We start from the raw sequence: 13,386 nt of genomic DNA, 5'->3' as shown, positions 1-13,386 counted from the left end.
GATTCGGCTCCTCGCTGCTGCCACCAAGCAGATCAGCTGCTGGGCGGCCGCAGCAGCAGCGAGCAGACGAAGATCCGGGTTTCCCCACCACCCATGCAAACTCCACCATCTGCGCATGCGCGGCCATGGAAAAAGGGCACGCATGCGCAGATGGTGTTTTTACTTCCGCAACCCTACATCGCGAAAAATCGATTATCGCGAGGGGTCTTGGAACGGAACCCTCGCGATAATCGAGGGATCACTGTATACTGATCTGAAACCAAAACTAATCAATCAGAGACCAACAATGAAATAATGCTTTTCTTCTTTCTTTCCTAAAGAATGTATATTACATCCTCGGTCACCCAGAACATTTTGATAATAACATGCAATCTCTGGACACAGGCATATATTATCCCTGTTATTATTTCATGAAACACAGAAGCAATCAAAACACCATTTTAGAGGGAACCCTGATGGTATTTTCATGATTGAAAGGAGTTAATTTTTTTTATTTATTTAATTAGTCAAGCGTGTGTTAGATATCAGATATAAACATAGTTATGAATATATGAAACGAATACGAATAAAAGGGAACGTTAGGACAGGGATGGCAGGCACGTTGGTTCACTCATATACACTCCTTACAGAGCTCTTAGGAATGGACTGAGGTCAACAGTTGATAGTCTAAGGTTAAAGTTTTGGGGAGTTGGGAAGAAACCACAGTCAAGTAAGTTATTCCAGGCATTGACCATTCAGTTGCTGAAGTCATGTTTTCTGCAGTCGAGTTTGCAGCTGTTTACCTTAGGTTTGTATCTATTGTGTATTCGTGTATTGTTGTGGTTGAAGCTGAAGTAGTCATTGACAGGCAGATTATGTACTGCACTTAAGATGGTGTAGTTCTAAGTTGTCTAAGCTCCAAATTTCAAGTAGTGGCATAAGGTATTCTGTTTTTTTGCGTATATACCATTATTATACAACTATGTACTATATCATTAGTTTTAAGCAAAAGTATACTTGCCTTTGCCCAAAATGCAGCAGAGAGTCCTAGAACAGGACTAACAGCAAGGATTACAAGAGTCAATTTCCATCCTTTAGTGAATCCAACTATAAATCCTGTTAGAAATGCTGATATTCCCTGAATCAACATTCCAATTTTATCACCAATTCCTTCGTTGATCTTACATACATCACTGAAAAGAAATTAGAGCAAATATTTAGGGCAAGAAAATCACTAGCAAGATGCATTTTTGCTGGGTTTCTGAAGTACTTCAGTTCTATCAACACAGCACAGTGGTACAGTAGTACCTCTAGATACGAGCTGCTCCACATGCGAGTATTCCAAGTTATGAGCCACGAGGGGAGAGAAATTTTTGTTCCAGACCCGAGCTCAAATTCGGAATACGAGCCGAGCGTCAACTAGGTGGCGCAAGAATCCTTGCTTCTGGTTATCTCGGAGGGGAAAAGCAAAGTCTAAAGCCATTTGTTCCAGATACGAGTTGTTCGACATACAAGCTCCCTTCTGGAACGAATTAAACTCGTATCTAGAGGTACTACTGTAGTTGTAAATAATTTTGCCACCGGTTCGCAAGCGTGCTCGTGCAACACTTTTGCGCATGCACAGAAGCATTCCAGATGGATGGGAGGAGCTTCCCACCACCGGTGCTGCCAGTTCTAAGAACTGGTCCGAACCGGGAGCAACCCACTCCTGATACAGCACAGTTTGAATACATGGATGTAGAATATACATTCCTCCCTACCCAAAAATATACATTCATTGTATTCTGAATAAAGGGGAAAATTATAAAGGAGTTCAGAAAAACACAATGAACTGGAAGAAGTATAATTTGTAAGCATTCTATATAAAAGTCAAGTGTATTTAATGTAAGGTATTTATGCTAACTTTTGTTTAGTTTTGCTAAGTAATGAATGAATTTGGTGGAGATTTTAAGCAGAATTAAAGATGCTTATACATTTTAGTTTGGCAATTTAAAGCAGAGGTTTCCCTTGGACATCCTAATTTTGGTAACCAATAGAATGCAGATAATCTTAATCCTATTCTCATCTAGTACTACAGAGTTCCCTCGATTTTCGCGGGAGATACGTTCTGAGACCGCCCGCGAAAGTCGAATTTCCGCGAAGTAGAGATGCGGAAGTAAATACACCATTTTTGGCTATGGACAGTATCACAAGCCTTCCCTTAACACTTTAAACCCCTAAATTACCATTTCCCATTCCCTTAACAACCATTTACTCACCATTATTACTGGTACTCACCGTTGAATAAGACACTTAGTGATCCTGATATTTATAAACATAATTATTTATTAACAATAATTAATTTTTTTGTTATTTATTTGCAAAAATTATTAGTTTGGCGATAACGTATGACATCATCAGGCGGGAAAAACCGTGGTATAGAAAAAAAATGTGATGTATTTTTTAATTAATATTTTTTGAAAAACCGCGGTATAGGCTATTCGCGAAGTTCGAACCCGCGAAAATCGAGGGAACACTGTACTACTCAAATTCAGAGCTGAATTTTACTAACACAAACTAGGCAATTGGATTTAAAGCGTTAAAGCTAACCAAATCGATAAATTAAATTAATTACTGAAGAAAAAACATGAAATGTGGACTCACTCTATAAGTCGTGTATTTAGTTGTCCAGCATCATTTACATCAAACCATCCTATTTCTTGCCGCATAATGGCATGGAAAAATTGTTCCCTAATTCTTTTGATCTGGCGGCCAGCCGCAAGTGTCCAACATGCAATGTATACATAGGAAGAGACCAGAACTCCAGCTCCTATGGCTGAATACCAGTACGCATAACTGAAATAAAATATTGTAGAGGTAAATTAAAGAAGGCAACGTATGTTTATCTGTAGCATCATAATTAATCATAAGAAAGGGATTGACCATAATGTAGAAAATATACTCAATGCAAACAACTAAAGAAACATGTCAGACATGACCAAAAAAATATTCTGCTTGACAATCTATCTCTGCCTCTTTCCTTTTATCTCTCTCAAGATGGACAGCCATGCTATGGAGAATAGGCGGGGGAGACTCAGTCCCCTTACCCAGTTCCCCTCCGTTTCAGGGCCAGGAGGGAATGACACATCATCGGGGTCCACCGCCTCCCCACCCCAAAATTAACTTGCCCAGCAGCACTGCCATCTCCACCTGCCATGCTGCCTCATACTGCCTGCTCCCCATTCACTACCTGCATTGTATGGTCTCAATGGTGGTAGCTCTGGAAGCCGTTGATGGGCTCTCTGCATTGCCCTTGGGGTGGTGGTTTTGGCTGCCTGGCCCTCTTTGAGGCTCTGTTGACAGCCATGGGAGAGTTGGTGTGCGGAGTCAGAGCAGCATGAAACTCCACTGCTGCCACAATACTCCAAGGTTATATCGGATCGCTCTCTCTCCCCCTCCCTCTCTCACTGCTTCCACTGCTCAATGATCATTGATCTGCACTTTCTCACCAGCCTATATCGCCCCGTGCCACTCTTCTCCATTCTGGAAATGGCAGCCCCGTTTTTCTGCTACTTCTCCTCCTGGAGATGTATTTCTCCCTCAAATGGAAGGACGCTAACCTCTAAGAAAACTATCCCACATGGAGTAGGGCAAGGAAGGCCAGGTTCCCCTTCCTCTATGGATCTACAAAGCCTTTGAGATTTTGCATGGAGGAGCAGATCTACTTCCTGCAGGGCTGGCCTGTGGCAAGGACTAACACACACACACACACACACACACGCACACACATATATATACAGCAACTTATAAAAATCATACCAGCAGTTATTTATTTTATTTTATTTAGTTAGTTATTCTATTTATTTATTTATTTATTTATTTATTTATTTATTTATTTATTTATTTATTCAATTTTTATGCCGCCCTTCTCCTTAGACTCAGGACGGTTCACAACATGTTAGCAATAGCACTTTTTAACAGAGCCAGCCCTATTGCCTCCACAATCCGGGTCCTCATTTTACCCACCTCAGAAGGATGGAAGGCTGAGTCAACCTTGAGCCGGTGATGAGATTTGAACCGCTGACCTAAAGATCTACAGTCAGTTTCAGTGGCCTGCAGTACAGCACTCTACCTGCTGCGCCACTCCGACTTAGCAATTATACTCAGCTGATCAGGAGGAAAACATGTTTTCTTTGAATTTTAAGGCAGAAAAGCAAAGTGAGGGGAAATTTCAAAGGCCCTGGGATAGCTCCAACCTCCCCACTTGCCTCATCCCCCCACACAGCATCCTTCCCCATTGTAGCCTTGAGCAAGGAGACAGTGGGACAGGATGCAGTTACCTGAAGTATTCACCAGTTTCCTAGATCAGTGATGGTGAACCTATGGCACGGGTGCCACAGGTGGCACGTGGAGCCATATCTGCTGGCACATGAGCTGTTGCCTAGCTCAGCTCCAACATGCATGTGTGTGCCAGCCAGCTGGTTTTTGGCTGACACAGAGGCTCTGGGAGGGCGTTTTTGGCTTCCAGCGAGCCTCTGGGAGGATGGGAGAGAATGTTTTTACTCTCCCCCAGCTCCAAAGAAGACTTTGGAGCCTGAGGAGGGAGAAACATGAGCCTACTGGGCCCATCAGAAATTGGGAAACAGGCCATTTCCAGCCACCAAAGAGCTTCCAGGGGGTGGGGAAACTGTTTCCACCCTCTCCAAGTATTGAATTGTGGGTGTATGCACTCGGGCATGCATGATAGTGCACATTCATTCCATTTTAGCACCCGAGGAAAAAAAGGTTCGTTTGGCGGGCCCCAGGTGAAGAGCCTTCTCTGTGGCGGCCCCGGCCCTCTGGAATCAACTCCCCCCAGAGATTAGAACTGCCCCCACCCTCCTTGTCTTTCGTAAATTACTCAAGACCCATCTATACCGCCAGGCATGGAGGAGTTGAGACACTTTCCCCCCAGGCTTTTTTATATTTATGTTTGGATATGTATGTGTTGTTTGCTTTTTAAATATGATAGGGTTTTTATGTGCTTTTTAATATTAGATTTGTTTTCACTAGAATATCATTTTATTGTTGTTGTGAGCCGCCCCGAGTCTTCGGAGAGGGGCGGCATACAAATCTAATAAATTGAATTGGATTGAATCACTGCCCCAGATTCTGGATCGTCACCACTATCAGAATGCACATTAAGGCATTATCCCTTAAATTTATGACTTCCAGATTTATTGACACAGAGTTTCAACAGGCTGTATCTGAGTTATAGCCCAAAACATTGGTAGTGATCAGGCCCTCAAATGACTGCCTCTAGAGTCCAAGTTACAAATACAACATAGTTCTTCTACCTGGGATAGTTAACATGATGGATCTGATCATAGCTTCATATGCTGTGCTGGCATATTATTTTATGAGCACCGCAACTTGCTTGCTTTACTGCAGCTAACTAAAGTGCATCTATTGAGATAAGGATCTGTGGACTACTGACAAAATGCGGAATCTCCTTAATCAGCTTTTTTTCATTTTTGTTTTCTGAATATAGAAACATAGAAACATAGAAACATAGAAGTCTGACGGCAGAAAAAGACCTCATGGTCCATCTAGTCTGCCCTTATACTATTTTCTGTATTTTATCTTAGGATGGATATGTATTTATCCCAGGCATGTTTAAATTCAGTTACTGTGGATTTATCTACCATGTCTGCTGGAAGTTTGTTCCAAGGATCTACTACCCTTTCAGTAAAATAATATTTTCTCATGTTGCTTTTGATCTTTCCCCCAACTAACTTCAGATTGTGTCCCCTTGTTCTTGTGTTCACTTTCCTATTAAAAACACTTCCCTCCTGGACCTTATTTAACCCTTTAATATATTTAAATGTTTCGATCATGTCCCCCTTTTTCCTTCTGTCCTCCAGACTATACAGATTGAGTTCATTAAGTCTTTCCTGATACGTTTTATGCTTAAGACCTTCCACCATTCTTGTAGCCCGTCTTTGGACCCGTTCAATTTTGTCAATATTATCATCAATAACTAATCTGGAGACTAACATGGCTTGTTTACAGTAAAGGCAACTTCAATGTTTGCATTGTATCCAGACTTACACATTTTATTATAGGAAGTTATTTAATCCTTTTAAAAAATATTAAAATTTTAAATGAAAATCTCATGTATTACACTATACACACAAACCTATATAAACATGTCAAATATGTAATGTATAACAATATATATTAACTTAAAGTACCTTGTCATTTGTTCTTCTAGACTCTGAGTAGCATTAGCTAAATAGAAGAAAGAAAAAATGGTTTAAATCAAGTAAAGATAATATTAAGGGGAAATTAACAATACTTCCGCAAAACTATCCCCAGTCACAAGATTATTAGATTTTTTTAAACTGTATGAATTATTAAATGGCATCATTTGTTTACATCAAGATAACAGTTGCATGATAAGATTCCTTATGGTTATTCCTGAAATTCTGTTCTTAATAAAGAAATAACTTTGTTTTTTAGTAACATTTTGAATGACTGTGCACATCATGATTTGAAAAAAATATGTAGAATATAATATTCAAAAGAAGATAGAATTTTCAGATAGACAACTGAAGCCGTGCAACGTTATGTTATCAATTTGGCTTGTGATTCTAGACCTTTTTTGCCCTACAGATAGACCCCTTTTATTGATTGCTTCATACAGTGACCATGTCAAGTTATGATGCAGCTTAAAATATAATTTGAGACCAAGGTGCACATTTACCGATTGTGCAATTTCTGTCTCTGTCTGTCATGTATTCACCATTCCAAACAGTTAGTATGCATTTGTCCTGTGCATTTTTCTTTCCTCCTTCACAGAGTAGAAGGTTTGGAAAGGAAGAGTTTACAAGAGAGTAAACATTCCCCATTGTGTGCCTGCTTACTCTCTTGTAATTCCTTTCTCTCCAATCAATGTAAATAAACAGCAATTCTCTCATTCCTAACTATTCCAGCATTCCAAAGGATGCGGACGTGGGGAAAAGCAAAGCATAAACACATTTACATGTTTTCCCATTTAGTAACTGTTTTGATTACAAATGAAGCTGCCTGTCTTGACTATTTTTGTTAAATGAGGGCTACCTATAGCCATATTATCCTAGAGAAAATAGGAACAGTAATATTACTGCTATCTCTTGTATACACAGTTCTCTGTCGATAGCAGGAAATAATAACGTTCAGAAAAGTTCTGTTGGAGAATAATTAGGACTTTCTGTTTAAGGAGTTAATTAGTCTTGTTTAAATGTTCTAAGGTTGTGGAACAAACTAAGGCTTAGGGCTTTATGTAGCCCTTAGAATCCGCTCTGACTACATATGTCCTACATAGGTAATATGATTTTTTGCCATTTGATAACAGAAAATATTAAAAATATAGTGTACATTCTAAAATAGACTTATCCTTTATAATACAAAGAAAAATTCTAATTTGTGGTAACAAATAACAAATAAGAAATGTCCCCCAGATTATCCACAAAATGTTTACTTCTGACCTTAAATGTATATATTTATTTTAAATGAATTTTAAAATATAAATTTATTTGAAAATGACAGTCCTTTTTTTACAGCACTACTAAATGGGGCTGCATATGATTTTCAGTGGCTCACGCAGCTATTTTTAATTTTTGTCCCCTCTATTTTTGGAATATGACCTTGTCCAAGAAGATTCCAAAGTTAATTTGGCATAAGATTAGTTTCCTATGTTTCTATCACTGCTTAAACGTTCCAAAGGTTATTCTTTACACTCAATCCAGTTTTGGTAAATGATTCTAATTTGTATGCAGCATTTATTATTGATGCTAGATATATTGATCTATATTTATCATGTTTATCATGTAGTTTGTCTAAGTTTCTTCTCTTGCAGTTTTACATGGATGATTACATATACAATACAGAATAACAGAGTTGGAAATCTTGAGGTATTGTAGTCCAATCCCCTGCCCAGTTAGAAGACCGTATACCATTCTGGACAGCCACTGGTCAGCAATTTAAGAATAGAATGCTGATCTAGCCAATGACAGCAGTAAACTTACAAAACGTTTGGCAGAGGTCCACTGTGAAAGATACATGCTTCAATTATCTCTATTTTGCATTCTTTTCATGACGTTATTGACTCCTCTTACCTAAAGGAAGATTTCCAGATCCAACAAAGGTATTTGTCATATCTCCAAAAACAATCATCATAACTGGAAGGGAAGACCCATGAAGGGCTGCAAAAATAGTGCCCACTATCATTAATAATTTATCCAGGAAATCGGAGTAACGAAACTGTAAAGCAAAACACAAGGCAAAAAATTGTCCACTTATTGATAACTATCATTTATTATTTATTTATTTATTTATTTATTTATTTATTTATTAGATTTGTATGCCGCCCCTCTCCATAGTCTCGGGGAGGCTCACAACAGTGATAAAGAACAATATGTATTGACAAATGTAATAATTTAAAATCTAAAATAGCAATTGTACATTTAAAAAATCTAAAAACAAGGAACCCCAATATAAAAAACATACATACAGTCATATCATGCACTAAAACTACATAGGCAGGGGGAGATGTCTCAGTTCCCCCAAGCTTGACGACAGAGGTGGGTTTTGAGGAGTTTACGAAAGGCAAGGAGGGTAGGGGCAGTTCTAATCTCTGGAGGGAGCTGATTCCAGAGGGTCGGAGCCACCACAGAGAAGGCTCTTCCCCTGGGTCCCGCCAGATGACATTGTTTAGTCGACGGGACCCAGAGAAGGCCAACTCTGTGGGACCTGACCGGTCACTGGGATTCGTGCGGCAGAAGGCGGTCTCGCAGATATCCTGGTCTGGTGCCATGAAGGGCTTTATAGGTAATAACCAACACTTTGAATTGTGACCGGAAACTGATTGGCAACCAGTGCAGACTGCGGAGTGTTGGAGTAACATGGGCATATTTGGAAAAGCCCATGATTGCTCTCGCAGCTGCGTTCTGCACGATCTGAAGTTTCAGAACATTCTTCAAAGGTAGCCCCATGTAGAGAGCGTTACAGTAGTCGAGCCTCGAGGTGATGAGGGCATGAGTGACTGTGAGCAACGACCCCCGGTCCAAATAGGGCCGCAACTGGTGCACCAGGCAACCTGGGCAAACGCCCCCCTCGCCACAGCTGAAAGATGTTTCTCTAATGTGAGCTGTGGATCGAGGAGGACGCCCAAGTTGCGGACCCTCTCTGAGGAGGTCAATAATTCCCCCCGGCACATCACTTCCACTGCTTCGTTGACTGGACATGCAACTAGAACACATACATCTATGAGATAATTTCACAACTAACAAGCAGCATTCATTGCTTTTTTATTTTTTCATATAATTCTTGCATTAAATTAAGCAAACATAACATAATATAATATGGTTTATATTAATACTTTTAAACAGTGACCCCCCCAACCATTAGGTCACCAAGAACCAGTTCCATGAAGAAAAGTTTTCTGTGGACCAGAAGGAACGTGGTTTCACATGGTGCCTAAATACGGAGAATGGGGCTTTGCTTTGCTTATTTGTAAGGCCCTATTTCCCGGTGCTTGTCCACGGACTGGGTGCTCCGGATCCCTGATTTAAAACAATGTTATCTGGAACCTTCCTTAAAAAAATAGCCTGAATACAAATTTCTGAATATAAATTTCACATAATATCCACAGAATAAATGTTCTTATTTAGTTTTATTGAATACATGCACACACAAATGTTTTAAAAGTTTTGCTATTCTAATTGTAAATTATAAAAGAGAATGAGTTTTCACGCAGTGGTTAAAACATCAGGTTAGAAATTTAAGACTGGGAGTTTTAATCCTGCGTAAAAAATAAAGCCAGCAGGATAATTCTAGGCAAGTCACCTCTAAGTAGCTGGCAATGGCAAACAACTCCTGAAATCTTGCCAAGAAGTAGCAGTACAAGTAGAAATCAAGATTGATTCCAATGAACCAAAACAAAACAAAATAATTAGAAGTAGAAGTAGAAATCAAGATTGATTCCAATGAACCAAAACATAACAAAATAACCTAATTTTAAAACTTACCACTGCAAATAGGCCGACCATTTTAATTTTTTCCTTGATTTTTTTCTTCTCCCTATAAAATAATATAGTCAAATATTATTTTTTCTATAAAGAAACATTTATACAATTAAAATAATAAACACAAAACATAATTTGTACTTCTAATACTTTGTTTCTCTGAAAATGAAAGTGCTCATGATCCTAACCTGGGATGCTTTAAAATCTGCACTATTCCATTATGTTAACAACAAAAAGAATAAAAATCCACCCCCCCACCCCCAGAAATAGCATACTATAATATTTGAAACAATGTAACAGTATCAGGAGCTATGTTTAAGGTGTTTTCAAAATTGTTGGTTTCTCAAAATTCATTTTAATATTAATTACTACTATATAGTGCTATTTTATTGTTTATTTTTGAATTTTTTTCTTTGGTTCTGGATTTTCTGTTAATGAACCTAAATCATAATAGATTCAAATAAATAATCACATTAAGTAACTCTTAGTACTTAATAAATTAGATTCAATTTAATAGATTCAAATAAATAATCACATTAAATAATTCTTAGTACTTAATAAATAACGTAGTATATTAAGTTATGATCCTATGTATAACTGATTTATTTTATTTATTTATTACATTTATTTGCTGCCCATCTCACTATAGAGTGACTTATGTATTCTTATTCCATGTAATTTTTCTCAAATAATGCTATAAAATACAAATATTATATTTTAAAGATTTCATTCAATATTGATACATGAGAATGCTGAAGCCTAATCTCTTTGATTTTTTGATATTTTTTTTCATTTTGGAAAAATGCAATGTAGCTAAATCTCACTGAAATAAATGAGTTCTCAAATAATTATACAGTATTATTTTTATTATTTGAAAGTGATCAAACTGTCAAACAGGAGAAAGGCATTTAAGTTTTCATATTATTTTGATAACTGAGTTTGCTCACTGTACCATAAAATGTTTTGCTTGGTTTTGTGCGGAGTAAACATGGCCATTAATGGTTTATAATCTAATTGCCTGACATTATATGTCTATGAAGTCATTTTGACTTTTGAGCCAGCTAGGATTTAAAGGAACTTCTCTTTATCAACTGATGTATAAATACAACAATATAAGGATCCTGGATTCTATACTTATAAAGAAGTGGACAATTTATTAAGACCAAAGTTCTTATTTCCAGGATTCTGTGTGGCCAGATTCTATGTGAAACACAGGTGTATTTTGTCCTAGCCCAGAGGCAAATGATAAGGAAAAACTGCAGAATCTACAAATAGGGTCTACAATTTGTATGTCTACAAATAGGGTCAACAGAGAGCAGGGGCCGAAAGTGGCGCTCTGATATGTTTGTCCCACTGAATGTTCTTAGCTACCAAAAACAAACACAAATGCAGTATAAATAGCCAGCTATATTTGTACCTTTCACCAGTTTGTCAGAAGCCTATGATGATGCAGAATATAAGTAACACAGTGTTTTCTTAAATAATATTTCATTTTTGAAAAAAAAATAATTGTCTTGTTGAAAATCTATAGGTAGGCAGTTTTCAACAAAAAAATTTAAAATGTAAAGGGGAAAAAATAAACACAGCAAGACTGAAATAGAGAAAAACAAACGCTGAACCAAAATGAAAGCTCAAAAAAGCTATGGAGGATCCCAACACCCTTGAACAGCAGATGAATAACAAGATATACTAAGAAATTCACAACACTAAATACTGGTATATAGAAAATAAAAAAATCACTTCTATGTGGGCAGCAAACAAATTTAATAATAATAAATAGAATATTGTATTTATCTTATAATCCATGATGTGATAACAATTTTTTTGAATATAGAAGTTAAGCCTGAAAAGTGGTATATTTTAAATGGATGTTTGCCCTCTAATAAAGAAAGAATTGAGCGGCATAAAGCAGATAAATGCACTAACTTAAAATGTGAAAAATCAGCCAACTAAAAATGAAAGACATACTTTTGGTTTCCAGAAGCATCTTCAAAAGCAATATTCTCATCATTAACATTTCCATTAATATGTTTCTTTCCTTCCTTTTCAGAAACCATTTCTACCTGTATAAAAAATAATTTTTTCAGGAAATCAAATGATAAACCAATTTATTGTATAAAGGAGTATACTGCCACTAAACCAACAACAGAAACATGCACAATTTTAAGAATTTTTAAAAACAATGTGAATAATATTAAACTCCATTATTCAGTAATTTGTTTGATTAAGTAGAGCATTATCTTTTGCTCCATACATTTATATATTTTCTGTGCTTGGAACAATCCCAAGAGATCAGAATGTTGGATATTATTTCAGGAACCTGTATCCAAATTTTAATATTAGCCGGTAAGAGGATGTTCTTGTAGTAGGAGGTCTCACAGTAGTTTACACAAAAATGAGAAGTGATGCACAAAATGACATAAATAAAAAGTGAAAGGCACCAGTAACAGCAAAGATGGAAAGTTGTTTACAATTTTATAATTCATATTTTCCTGCTATCGTAAAAGTTGCCATTGCAATTGCTAATAGCTCATTTTGTTAACAAAATGAAAATCATCTACCCAAACATGACAAAATTGTGATTCTTGGCTTCTGAAAGTTCAGCTGGGGAGAGAAACATCAGGGTCCTTTTAGGATAGCAGTTTACTTAGATATCTTATCTTTCCCCCTCTTTTTAAACACGGTAGCTAAGTGCACAGTCTATATAATTCAGTGAAAAAGATAAAAACACAGACTTACTCTTTTGGATATATTATTTGCCTTTTGTCTTTGAATTATTCGGAGCCTAAGGATTGAGATGTGATCAGAGGCTGTAGATTGTTGGAAAGAATTTGTTCAGTTACACCCAGCTGTTATAAAGGAACTGCTTATTGTGGATGACAACTGACAGCAATTGCCCTTCCCCTTCGTCCTTGTTCTACCCTGGAAAGCTAAGTTCATGCTAATTGATCTCCACCTCTGCCATAACTAATATTTAACAAAGCTTGAATTGACGCTTGTGAACTCTTGCTCTCTAACTCTTCCCTTAAAAAAACCCCCTACCTTAAGCTTGTGCCTTTGAAGATCAGCATTTGTTTCTCCAAACAGTGATCATAACATCAATGTCCTAATCTCTTGCGGTTTCTTGTGTGAATGGTAGGAGTGGAGCGATCATTTTTAAACATATATATATATATAATATTTCTACATATAATAAAGAACAAAAGAGGAATAAATATTTGCAGGAAAGGCAGAGCTAAGAAATAATATAAATAAAAGGAGAATTAAAAAAAACCTTAAGAAAAGACAGGGAGAGAACAGTGTTGCTATGTTACTTGACAGAAGTCTCCCTTCTCTCTCATGGAGTGTGGATTATAGTTCCTCCTACTTCTTTCTACAATAA

The 13,386-nt window shown here is 37.2% G+C and overlaps 1 protein-coding gene across 1 annotated transcript in view; it reads right to left on the bottom strand.

The window, feature by feature from the left end:
* ABCB1 (ATP binding cassette subfamily B member 1) overlaps positions 1-12,826 on the bottom strand; it is a 68,168-nt gene extending 55,342 nt beyond the window's left edge. The window contains exons 1-7 of the mRNA XM_070727439.1: positions 12,744-12,826; positions 11,973-12,067; positions 10,008-10,059; positions 8,097-8,241; positions 6,192-6,228; positions 2,623-2,814; positions 1,001-1,172 (exon numbers count right to left, since the gene is read on the bottom strand). Of these exons, the coding sequence (XP_070583540.1) occupies positions 1,001-1,172; positions 2,623-2,814; positions 6,192-6,228; positions 8,097-8,241; positions 10,008-10,059; positions 11,973-12,061 (687 nt within the window). The 5' untranslated portion in view covers positions 12,062-12,067; positions 12,744-12,826. The remainder of the gene's footprint in view (positions 1-1,000; positions 1,173-2,622; positions 2,815-6,191; positions 6,229-8,096; positions 8,242-10,007; positions 10,060-11,972; positions 12,068-12,743) is intronic.
* Positions 12,827-13,386: the final 560 nt, after the last annotated feature.

Source organism: Erythrolamprus reginae, chromosome Z (assembly GCF_031021105.1).
Source record: "Erythrolamprus reginae isolate rEryReg1 chromosome Z, rEryReg1.hap1, whole genome shotgun sequence".
NCBI lineage: Eukaryota > Metazoa > Chordata > Lepidosauria > Squamata > Dipsadidae > Erythrolamprus > Erythrolamprus reginae.
The sequence above is the reverse complement of the archived record's forward strand: the minus strand, read 5'-3'. Positions and strand labels throughout refer to the sequence as shown.